This window comes from Manis pentadactyla, chromosome 4, assembly GCF_030020395.1.
Source record: "Manis pentadactyla isolate mManPen7 chromosome 4, mManPen7.hap1, whole genome shotgun sequence".
Classification (NCBI taxonomy): domain Eukaryota; kingdom Metazoa; phylum Chordata; class Mammalia; order Pholidota; family Manidae; genus Manis; species Manis pentadactyla.
In genome coordinates, this window is record NC_080022.1 from 184,712,412 (window position 1) to 184,725,008 (window position 12,597).

General features: G+C 49.0%; 1 protein-coding gene across 1 annotated transcript in view; it reads left to right on the forward strand.

Annotated features, from left to right (window-relative positions):
- SAP30BP (SAP30 binding protein) overlaps positions 1–9,093 on the forward strand; it is a 42,900-nt gene extending 33,807 nt beyond the window's left edge. The window contains exons 6-11 of the mRNA XM_036900313.2: positions 3,753–3,844; positions 4,715–4,775; positions 5,229–5,280; positions 6,161–6,219; positions 7,133–7,217; positions 7,482–9,093. Coding sequence (XP_036756208.1) covers positions 3,753–3,844; positions 4,715–4,775; positions 5,229–5,280; positions 6,161–6,219; positions 7,133–7,217; positions 7,482–7,663 — 531 coding nt within the window. The 3' untranslated portion in view covers positions 7,664–9,093. The remainder of the gene's footprint in view (positions 1–3,752; positions 3,845–4,714; positions 4,776–5,228; positions 5,281–6,160; positions 6,220–7,132; positions 7,218–7,481) is intronic.
- Positions 9,094–12,597: the final 3,504 nt, after the last annotated feature.

Below are 12,597 nucleotides of genomic sequence, written 5' to 3' on the forward strand. Positions count from 1 at the left end.
CCACATGTATAATTAGCATGTGGGGTGGCACGGGGAGGGCTGTGCAACACAGTGAAGACAAGCAGTGATTCTACAGCATCTCACTGCACTGATGGACAGTGACTGTAATGGGGGTTGTCGGGGGGACTTGGTGAAGGGGGGAGCCTAGTTAACAATGTTCTTCATGTAATTGTAGATTAATGATAACAACAACAAAAAAGTAAGGGGTTACTACCATAATATCAGTAAGGTACATTCATACTTAAAAAAAGCATTAAGTGAAACAAAGAATGCGACTTTATAATGTTAATGGGTACAGTTCACAATGGATTAGTTATCTGCACACCAAAAAGAATAGCAGGAAGTTTAATAATGCTGAAATTACAGGAGATAAGAGAAATAGACAGGAATACTGTAGCATAAAAATTTTTTATTAAGTTTTCTCAGTCTAAGCCAGATCAAGTATAAAACACACTTAAGTAAAGATAGAGAAAACCTAAACAACCTAAAGTGATATAAGTGAGTATAATTTAAAATTGGAGATTATGTCTTCTTTCCAAGTACCCATGGAATATTCATGAAAATTAACTTATCTTTAGACCACAAAGAAAACCTCAATTAAAAATGAAGTGTAAAGAGCAGAGAAAACAGTTTCTGATCTCAATAAAATAATACAAGCAACTAATAATGAAACCACAAAACAAAACTCTTTGGCCTGGAAATTTTAAAATTCCCTACTAAATATCTTTTGGGTTAAAAGAAAATAAATAAATTAACAGAATTTATAGAAACAAAGATAATGAAACATATTAGCTCCTATGGAAACTATGGGCTAAAGCAGTGTTCATGGGAAATTTATAGCCCCAAGTAATTATGTCAACAAAAGAGAAAGAATGAAAATAAATGAACGAAGGATCTGGCTCAAAAAACTAAATAAATAATTAAGCTGAAATAAAAAGTGGAAGGAAAAAAAGACAAAAGTAGAATTATTAAGTTAGAAAACAAACACTAGAACTGATGTATCAATTTAAAAAAAAGCCCAAATATAGTCTTAATAAGGAGGAAATAAACACAGAGACAGGATCAACTTTAGAGAATTCTTATAAAAAATGCTTAACTTGAATCTAATAGTGAGGGGAAGATATCAGGCAACTTAAGAAATCAAGATATTAAAGTTATTAGACCCATTAAGATTAAGATGTGCCCACTATTACAACCACTATTTATGAATATAGTAGAGTAATTAGCCAACAGAATAGTAAACTCCAGAACAGCATATCTAAGAAATTATGTAAGTTATGCATAATTAGAATCCCAAAAGGAGAAAAGAGAGAGATTGGGGCATAAAAAATATTTGAAAAAATAATGGTTGAAATTTTCCAAAGTTAGTGACAGATACCACAGATCCTAAAATTTAGAAAATACTGAATAAATCACTTCTTCCTTCTCTGAAACCACAAACTACATGTATAATATTCAAGCTGCTGAAAACAAAAGACAAAAAGAGAATCTTGAAGATAACCAGAGGAAAAAAGTCACATTACATACAGCAGAACAAAGACAAGAATAACATCGGGCTTCATTTTAGAAATCATGCAAGGTAAAAGGCAACGGAAAGACATCTTTAAAATGTTGGAAGGAAAACACTTTCAATCCAGAATTCTATACCCAATGAAAATACTTTCAAGAATGAGGAAGATTTAAAAATTTCCCAGGATAACAAAATTTGAGAGTATTTATTACCAAAAAAAACGTATTCTATAAAAAAGTTAAAGGAAAATTTTCAGGCAGAATGAATGTAAGACTGGATAAGATACTGGGATCTTCACAAAGAAATATAGCATACTAAAAATAGAATAAATAAAAGTAAAAAAAAAAACTGAGGGCCCATCAGAATATAAAATAAGCGTATTGTAGACATGCAAAAAACATAAGCATTTATATGCATAAAATTCCTAAAATGCCAATTCACTAGCTTCTTGCCTGACAAAACCTCATAAAGACCTGACCTGAAGTTTTAAAACCCCAAGGAGAGGGAGCCGTTAGTGCAATTACGCTCTCAGCAGCAGAACCTCAGGGCAGCTGAGGTTTGTGCCTCCTTGTCCACCTCTTGTGACTGTTTGTCCTTGTCCCTCCATGGGTGGTCCTGTGAGTAGAACCTGATGATGTACAATAAGACAGACACCCAAGGCTGCCCAGTAGTGGCACCTGGTTCACCTACTCTCCTCTAATCCCATAGGTTCTACTGGTGCCTCTGGCTACACTGCAAGCCCATGGCACCAGCCTAGCGGACGGATGACTAATGGGACCTGGGGCTGCGGAATGCGGCAGGCTGGGTGAGGGCCAGAGTCAGGGCTGGGGGTGCAGTGCAGGCTTCTTTCCCGGAAGTCTCCTCCCTTTGCTGAGTTGTCAACCCTCACCCCTACCCCCACCAGCCCACAGCATAGCGTCACCTCCACGCCCAGCAACAAGCCACAGCCTGTAAGGATAGTCCAGCAATCTGCCAGGCAGAGACAACCAGCTAGCTGAGCCTTCAAGTTCAGAATACTTGTCCATTTTAGATAAAATCCTCTAAAGGTAAAACATCTCCTGCTGAAGGTAAAAACCATGATACCGAGCAAACATTTTAGTTCACCCAAACTGGCAGAACCCATTGATGGCTCAGGACACCCGACAAAGTTATCTGTAAGATAGAGGTTGGCCTCAGTTTGCCAAGTCTTCTGTACAAGGCCCCCCTCCACTACCTTTGAAGAGATAATATTGAGGTTTTGTCTCTCTTTCCTGGTAAATGTACCCTCTACAGATCTCTGTAATTCCATCCTTCCCGTGACCAGTCTCAGCAAAAAGGTTCAGACTTCTGACAGAGGGAGTGGATCACCCTTCCTGACGTTCTCAAGGACGTCACATGGGACCCCCAGCCCTGCCCACCTCCTCTGGCAGGTGAAGAATGCCTTAAATGGAGAGTCTGTATTCAGCTGTTACTAGTGTGGAAGGCTGCAGAGAGGCCTTGTCCTGGGCCAGCAGCAACCTGCTGGCTGAAGACTACTGTTCCTCAGGGGGTGCTCTGCCCTGAGACTGGGGAATTCCAGGGCCTTCTGTGTGGGCGTCATCCCCATGGGCCTTGGGGTACCTGTGGCCCTGGCCTGGATCCCTGCCAGGTGGTTTTCCTGTTCCCCATCAAAAGCCAGAGCAAGGGCCTGGGGAGGGAGGGGGATGTTGACAAGCGATGGGCTCTCGACCCCTGACAGTACCTCTTTATAAAGTCTTGGCTTGGCCATCTGTGAGCTTCCCACGAAGGACACACCGGGAAGTTTGTGAGACGAAATTGAAAAAACTACTCCTGCCTTCCTCCAAAAGGACATTCTGCCCAGGTCTCCCACTGAGGAGAGTGTTAACATTTAGAACAAGCACTGAACCCCTTACCATAAACACTAATGCCTAAAACTCCTCTTCAGATGATTCAGTAGCTGATTAACCAGGTAGGGATTCGTTCATTGTCTTCTCTGTGCTTCTCTGCCTTGATCTTCTTATACTCACTCGACAAGCCATCCAGAGGGAATCAGGAGAAAGCAAAATGAAAACAGTTGGTCTCAGTTTATCTTATTTGTGCTCAGTGCTGGTCCAGGGCCAGGTAGAGGAAGGCAGTGTGGCTAGAGTGGAGCTTCACATGGCTCTGGGCCTCTGGGTCCATGCTCCACACAGCACATGACACAGATTGGGATTGTGAGTGGGTGCGGTGGGGTCACAGTCACTTTTCTGTTTCTCTTTTGTAGGACAAGATCCAGAAGCTTTATGAGCGGAAGATAAAGGAGGGAATGGATATGAACTACATTATCCAAAGGAAGAAGGAATTTCGGAACCCCAGGTGAGTGTCCCATGAGCCTTCAGAGTCAGTTGAGCTATTGATGTTGGATAGGGGTCCAGGATGCCCCTATGTAGATGACAGAGAGGCCCAGCTAAGATCCCCCCAAACCCAAAGGGGCCATCACCCAGCCTGCGTTATTTAGCTAACACTATTTTGGGAGGCTGCAGAGAGGCTTTGCCCTGGGAATTTTTGCCCACTGGAGGTTTATGATTTAAGATCCAGGCTGAACACATAAACCAGTAGGTAGCTTGGAAGCCAAGAGAAATGAGGTGCAATGGGTGAGGCCTGGCTGGGCTCTCATCCCCACTCTGCTTCTAAAGCACCTGACCTCACAAAGCCTCAGTTTCTTCACACATACAATGAGAGCATTAGACTAGACAATTACTGTGGATTTTTCTACCTCTAAGAGGTCATTGTGCCTACAGGCATTTTAGGAACAGAGTTGTGTCTGTGTCTTATGCCCAGTGCCTGAGCAAGTGACATACCTGGTAAAGAATTTGGTGTGGTAACAGCAGGAACCTGCCCTGGCCCTTATGTGGGCCTGAGTGTGGTGGCCTCAACCAGCCATACAAACTGAAGGTCAGACGTCCCAGTAAGACCCAAAAAAATGCAGCCCTTGCCTGATACTGTACTTCTCCTGGCCCTTGGCTAACAGTCCATCTCTGGAGGGCAGTGGGTCACAAGTGACTTTAAATGTCAGCCCAGTGGACATTTCCTCTTCCATTAGGAAGCTTGCCTAGAAAAATTCAGCTGGGGTCAAAGGATTCATCTGAACCTAGGAGCTGGGTGATTCTGTTCTCTTGAAATCTGGTACCGCTCGGGACCGTGGCACTAGGGCCTGCTCAGGGCCTTCTGGTATTTCTCTTTCAGCATCTATGAGAAGCTGATCCAGTTCTGTGCGATTGATGAGTTGGGCACCAATTACCCAAAGGTATGTCCCCCAAGTGGAGGCTTGGTTGAGGGGGGGCACCCGTGCTTGTTCCGCCCGATTCGGCCGGGGTCTCTGGAAGGTCCGTGTGGCGGCAGAGCTGGCTGCAGAGCACAGTCCCCTCTCTTGTGTGAGGCCCTGTTGCTCTGAGTCAGTCCAGCAGAGACTGCAGCAACAGGCTGGGCCTCCGAGGCCGATTAGATGGGGCCTACGTCTGGACCTGCTGTGCACCTGTAGATCATCCCGTGGATAGACCATCAGTGCTCTCGTGTTTCTAAGAATGAATTAGCCACCCCCTTGGGAGGAGACCAGCGGTAACAGCTGAGCCCCTATACCCTAAGGCAGGGGGACTCCAGGAAGATCCTTGCGAAGATTCGGTGGGGAGGAGACTTGGTTCTCTCTCATTTGTCATCCAAGGGCCCTTACTGACTACAGCTTTAACCTTTTCTTTCTCAGGATATGTTCGATCCCCATGGCTGGTCTGAGGACTCCTACTATGAGGCATTAGGTAAGTAGCCATCTATCCATCTGTCTGTCCAGCCAGTCATCAGGCCACATGTATTTCAGCATTTCCTCTGTGAGGCCACATCCAAGGAGCTGGTATGCAGTCTTGACCAAGGCAGACGCCGTCCCTGACTTAGGAGACTTGTAACCCAGCAGAGGAGACAAGACCCAAGGAGCACTTCCTTGATGAGTGTTGTGATGAGGGGTTGCAGTCAGGACGCCTAACCAGGAGAGGGTGGGGCAGCCGGCCTGAGGAAGCCATGTCCCAGTGGAGGTTTGAAGGTGCATAGAGGCACGGCCAAGCCGAGGTGGGCAGTGTCCCAGGCAAGGGCCGGCATAATCAGAGGTCACTGAGCACAGCATTTCTCATGGGGTCCATTAGGGAGAACTGGAGGAGTTTCAAAGGGTCCAAGCCCTCAAATGACAGGTCTTAGGCCAGCAGCCCTTGGACCGGATCTGGCCTGTAGGTGTGTTTTTTTTGGCCCATATAAGTTTTGTCACTCTAATTTGAGTTAGTTCCAAACATTTTATGTAAGAATCCGGAATTCTAGCTTCTCTTGGTCATTGGGAAGGTAGTCCGCAATGGGCTTCATTCCCACTTGGCAACTGGAGCTTAGGAGCAGCTGGCCCCTCCCGGCGGGGTGTGCAGCCCCCAGCCCTGGGCCTTTGAGCCTGAGGCCCCTGCTTTAATTGGCCACAGGCTGGCACTTGGTGTTGCCCTTCAGGACAGGAACTGAGCCCATGCGGGCGTGGAGGCTACTTCAGTGCTTTGAATAAGAACACAGGGCAGCGGCAAATGCTGGCGGGGTCGCCCAGCCCAAAGTGTCTCCTCACATGGGAGCCGACCCAGCGCCGCTTTATGACAGCTTCTCTTGTCTTTGTAGCCAAAGCCCAGAAGATTGAAATGGACAAACTGGAAAAGGCCAAAAAGGAGAGAACCAAAGTAAGTGGTGGACAAATGTCCTGGGTGAAAGGCCAAGTGCTCGGGGTGCATGGCCCCGTGGCGAAGCCCAGAGGCCTCCGGACGACCCCGCCCCCTCCCGCGTCTGTCGCCCGGTGGATGGTGCCCTGAGCAGCCTCAGACGGGCCTTGTGGGCTCAACAGGCCGTGCTGGCTTTCCAGCCTCTGTAGCTGGGCTTGAAGAGGCTTCCGGTTGCTTCTGTTTGTTTTTCGGGGGTCTTTTTTGCAGTTTGCTGCATTATACCTTCCCTTCCCCTCCCCTCCCCTCCCCCTTATAGCTGCAGGGCCTGGTGGCTTTTTCTCTTCCGGGTCTTTGGTGTCCCTGGCCTGAATGGAGGCAGCTGTTGCCTCACGAGAGCGCTGTGGTCGGTGCCTTTCTTGGCCTCTAGAGCTGACCTCGGCGGCCTGCCTCAGTGCTTTCGCCATGTCTGGTGGCCAGGTGACCCCTCATTTTAAGACCTTGAGCACCAGTTCTTCCCAAGCAGTGTGATCTGGTCAGGGAACAGAAATCTGGCTGTGAGACCCAGGTACCCTTGGCTGAATTTCCCTTCTCTCTTTCCTCTCCCTTCCTAACCCCAGGCTTAGTGTGGTGGGCATGTCTCTGCAGCGCTGGGGGCCACCTTCTCCGGGGTGTGAGGAAGGGCCAGGGTATGAGGTGGGGCAGCAGGCAGGGATGCCCAGAAGATTCCAGTACTTTCTGGGAAGCTTTCCTGAGAAGAGTAGAAATCCCCTCGAGGCGCCTCCGCAGCGCCTCTACCCTTCTCAGTCACAGTAGAGCTGGTCCTCAATGACTCCTTTTTATGGGCCAAACTCCAGTCCCCTGGGAACAGACAGCTGGCAAAGGGATGTGGATAAGCAGCCTGGCACAGGTCTTACTATCTTCCCTCCCCCTCCAGATTGAGTTTGTGACGGGCACAAAGAAAGGCACCACGACCAACGCCACGGCCGCCACCACCACTACGGCCAGCACAGCTGTTGCAGGTAGAGGGCGGCTGGTCTGCTCCCGCCACACCATGGATGGAGTGAGGCCTTCCCTGCCTTGCTTGGGGGAGTGGGGACTGTGGGTTCTGGGTGTCAGCTCCACCTCGTCGTGCTCTTTTCTGAGCCCAGAGTTTCCAGGCCAGCTCTGGACACGAGGCGGGGGCAGGAGGGCTCCTGCTTCACTGGCTGGCCTCTGGCTGCTGGGAAAGGGACTGCTGCGCTTCGGTCCATCTGGTCCTGACTTCTCTCTTGCCTAAATCGCAGATGCCCAAAAGAGAAAGAGCAAGTGGGACTCCGCCATCCCCGTGACAACGATAGCCCAGCCCACCATCCTTACCACCACAGCAACCCTGCCAGCTGTTGTCACAGTGACCACCAGTGCCAGTGGCTCCAAGACCACTGTCATCTCTGCTGTGGGCACCATCGTGAAGAAGGCCAAGCAGTGACCTGAGGGACCAGCTTGGCGTGGCTTGGACATTCTTCCTTCCATGGAAGGGAGGAGCCACTCCAGGACTTGACCCAACTGTGCAGCCCCACTGACCAGTGCCCTCAGGGAGATGCCGCTTTGTATATTTCAGGACTGGAACCTGCTCCCCACATGCCACCTGAGAAAGCCTCTGTGTGGCCTTCAGCCAGAAGGCATTGCCAAGGAGGAGTGGGGCACTATGGCCAGTGTCCACACACTGCCCAGGGTCTGCTGCCCTATTAAAGCGCCGTGTTCTCCCACATCAGCATCCCAGGTGCACTGGCCTCGTCTGCACTGTTTTCAGGCAGATGTGGCAGCTCAAGTGTCCTCTCCATCTTCTTGGTGGGATTATCACCTCAGGGTTGGTATGGAGTGACTGAAGCCTGTGGCACTAGTTGGGAGTGCGGGGAGAGTGACCGAGGAATTGGCTGTGGTCTTGGCATATGCCTCTTGCCTCTTGGTGTGGGTACGTGGAAGTCCAGAGAGTGGGTGAGACCCCATGTTCCCACTGTCTGCTGCCCTGATAGCAAAACCCAGCCAGTTCTCAGATAAGAGCAGAAACCTCTGCTCCCTCGTAGGCAATTGAGCCCTCTGGGGAGCACTTTTCAGATGCACCCAGGGCGGGGAGAGGTGTCGGCACCTGGCCAAGGCTGCCGCAGTCCCTCTGTGCCCGGCCAGCCGGCGGCAGCTTGGCAAGGTGGGGGTGATGAGTCACCTCCTGCCCTGGCGTGGCCGCAGCTCATTGTTTGTGAAAGCCTGGCTCCTGGGAGGATCCTACCACCCCGCCCTTCCTGTACCTGTTATCTCTGCCCCACAGCAGACCCTGGGCAGCGCCAGTGGCCACTGGGCTCCTCTCGGGCCAGACTGATTTCCCAGCCGCCGCAGTCCAGAGAGGACACATTTGCCTTCCTTGCTTGTTGGCAGCTTTCCACTCCAGGGGAAGTGCTGCGCACTAGAGTAGGAAGTCAGGCTGTGAAGAGCCTCGCTGCTTCCACGGGGCAGGCAGAGGATTAGAGAGGTGGTCCTAAAACTGCACCCAATATGGTTGCATGACCAGAGAAGTATGATGGAGCTGCCCCCGCCTTCCCCCCAAGAAAGATCAAGTCACACGGTCCCTTCCCCCCACATGCATGCTTGGGCGCTGGAGGAGGTGGGTTCTCACCCACCCGTCCTTTGATGGGACTTTGTGACCTTCAAGAAAGGAGCTGCCAGCTAGCCTTCTCCTTCCTGCCAGGGCACTGCGGAGGGCAGTGGGACAGTGGGACAGTAGTCAGTGCAGACTCAGCCCCTCGCTCTGGACCCCAGTTTGAAGCAAGCTGTGTTTTAGTTGTGTGCATCTTGGGCCCTTACATCTGTAAGCCTTCTCTGTCCAATCACAGTAATAAAGCTGCTTAAGGTGGTTGTGAGGAATCAGCTTGTGAGGTGATTTATGCAAAAGCTTTGTAACTGTAAAGTACTCTACAGGTGCTTCTTGTTGGCCAGTCCAATTCTTTCTTGATTTAGACCAAAGACAGAAGCAAATTCTGGAGCTGATGAAACTGGCTGGGATCAGGGCCGTCTGCCGACCTCTGGGCCTGCGCTCCGTCGAGCTGCACGGTTGCAGCAGGAATGACCACTCGCCCTGTGAGTTAGGCAGTGCTGAGCAGGCCATGCTGTTCCACTGGGAGGCCTCATGAGCTGGGTCAAAGCCTGTAATCCCTCTGAACTTTAGTTTACACTTCAGTAAAACAGGATTAGCTCCTGCCCACCTTAGTCCCACTGAGGATGGCACAGGGGCCAATTGCCAGTAGAGACCAGATGACTCTGGCACTAGGTACCCAACTGGTTGCTGATTGGTTTGTCCCTGCTCACTGAGCTCTCTAAACTGAATCCTGCACCCACCCACCTGTCCATCCCCTCCCTTTCCCTCTGGTTCCGGTCTCATAATGACATCATGATATGCCCAAGGCCCATAGTGCCATACCTGGAATCCTGTGCTCTTCCCCCACATCTGAAAGGTCACCTCAGAAACTGCCCCTCCACCACCCTTACTGCTCATCCAAGCCCTATCTGGCCAGCTTGCTACACACCCTTGCCATGTGGCTCTGCCATGTCACATGATCCCCTGCTGTCTGCAGGAGGGTTGACTTCAGGTCCATACACTAAGCCACCAACATCCTCATCACCTCTCCAACCCCTGCCACAAGCCCTAGACTTCAGCTCCTTTTTTTGAAATTATTATTAAGGTATCATTGGTATACAGTCTTAGAAAGGTTTCACATGAGCAACATTGTGGTTTCAGCATTCACCCATATTATCAAGTCCCCCGCCACATACCCCATTGCAGTCACTGTCCATCAGTGTAGTAAGATGCCATAGAGTCACTTCTTGTCTGTGCTGTATTGCCTTCCCTGTGACCTACCTATATTATGTGTGCTAATTATAATGCCCCTTAATCCCCTTCTCCTTCCCTTTGGTAACCCTAGTCCCTTCTTTGAGTCTGTGCATCTGCTGCTGTGTTGTTCCTTCAGTTTTGCTTTGTTAAACTCCACAGATGTTCAGCTCCTCTTTTTCACCATTGTCCTTGACCATTGCTCACCTTTGCACATGCGATAGCTTCAAGATACTGGTGAGGTTTTCATAATTCCTGACTCCCTGGGCATTAGTTGCCTGTTCTCAGTGCCCCCGCCACTCGTGCCTCTGATAACACTGCTGCCCTGCAGCTTCTGTCCATGTGTTGATGGTCAGAGACCATTTGGATCTCCCAGTTCTCCCTGTGAGTGGGACAAAGTGCCTGGCATGAGATAACTGCCCAGGTGATTGGAGGGATGGTAGGAGAGGTGGTCCTGCCCCCATGGCCACTGGATTGAAAGCTCTCAACTCTCCTGTCCCACACTCATACCATCCTGTTGTAGATTATCTGCACTTGGTAATTGTTGAGGCTCACTGATGGTGCAGGAGGGTCTCATTATCCTAATTTTGTCTATATTTAAAAGCTCTGCAGTAAAAAAAAAAAACTTTTAAGAGCTATTGAGCCATGAAAAAGAATGAGAAAGCTCTCCATGGACAGATGTAGCATGATCTTTAGGAAGGAAAATGAAAGGGGCAGGTGCAAAACAGTGCATGTAAGATGCTCCATTTTCTGAAGGGAAGAAATACAAAATGAGGAAAGGGGTACAGGAATAAAATCAAAGAAATGAAGAAAACTCTAACGTCAAATTTGAATTAGAAATACCAATATGAACTCATGATACCAAAAAACAAGCTCCTAGCTATGGCCATTAAAAGGACCCAGAGCAATGGCCCCAGGTAGTAATGAGTACATGAAGCACCCAGATCTTGATCTGTAATACCATTCCCCGCTGAAGGAACCAGGGCCCTTTAGAGATGGGGAGATCTGCGTGGGGCTGGGGCAGTTTGTTCCAGGGAGCAAGAGTGTTTCAAAGGTCAAAGGAACTGGTTTGAAGGGATCTGCCACTGGTCAGATTTGATTTAATTTGAATATTCAGGAAGAATGAATGTAATCAAAAAGGAGAAACTCCCTTGCTCACGACTCCCACAAAGCTCTTCTGACACCAAGTGCATGTGGGCTCTTGGCACCATGCAATTCTGACGCCCACCGCTGAAGTTCGTGTGGACCCCACAGGGTAAGGGCTCAGTCCCACAAGACTGTCCCTCTCGGCTGCCCGTACTGGCAACTACAAATCCAGGCCTCCAGTACTTCTGGGGCATTAGTTGCCTGTTCTCAGTGCCCCATAAATTGGCTATAAATTGGGGGTTCCCCTGACCTCCTCCGTAGGCTCAATAATTTGCTGGAATGGCTCACCCAACTCAGGAAAATACATACTGGATGACCGATTTATTATAAAAGGATACAACTGAAGAACAGCCAGATGGAGGAGATGCATAGGGCACTGTATGGGGCAAGGGGCGTGGAGCTTCCACGGCCTGTCTGGGCACCACCCTCCCAGCGTGCCATGTGTTCACCAATATTCAGCAGCCTGGAAACTCTGCACCCCTTCTGTTAGGCAGGACCTTTATGGCAGCTTCATTACTAAGCATAATTAATTAAATCATTGGCTGTTGGTGACAACACTCAATCTCCAGGCCATCCCCCGCCTCCGGAGGTCGCTGGGGGCGGGGCGGGGGCGGAGGATTGTAGAGTCTGGAAGTTCCAGCTCTCCAGTCACGTGGCTGGTTCCCCTGACAACCAGCGCCCCTATCATTGGCTTTCCAAAAGTCACCTCATTAACAAAGCTTCGGTGTAACTGAAAGGGGCTTTTTAGGAATAACAAAATACACTCCTTTCACCTTTACGGCTCCGGAACTGTTCCCGGAACCTTGGACAAAGACCAAATGTGTACTTCTTACTTTATTACAACAACACTATTGTAAACTATTGAATAAATAAAAATCTATTCCTGCATGGTATTTGAAAAAAGAAAGGAAAAAGATGTACTTGCCACCATTAGAGTCCACTATATCAACTCTTTACTCTGAAAATGGGAGTTGAAAAAGAAAATCCTTGAGCACTGTTGATGGGATTATAAAGTGGTGCAACTGCTATGGAAAGCAGTGTGGGGGTCCTCAAAAATTTTAAATGAGATTATACCTGATGCATCAATCCCACTTTTGGGTATATATCCAAAAGAATTGAAAGCAGGGTGCAGATTCAGGTGATCTTTTAGCTTTTTTGTATGTTTGAAAATACCAAAAAGTTGGGGGGAAAAAACCGTAAGTTCAAAAGGGGTCTATTGAGCAACCCACTGGCCCCCAGGAGAGACCTAAGTCTAGAGGTGGTCCACCTGAGAGGCCTCACCCTCAGTTGGAGGGGGTGGTTGATACTGGGCCTCTAAACTGGTCACCAAGTTGTTTTGATCACATATCCCCTATTAATCATTTAACTTGTTTATAGAAACATGTACACTCTACCAG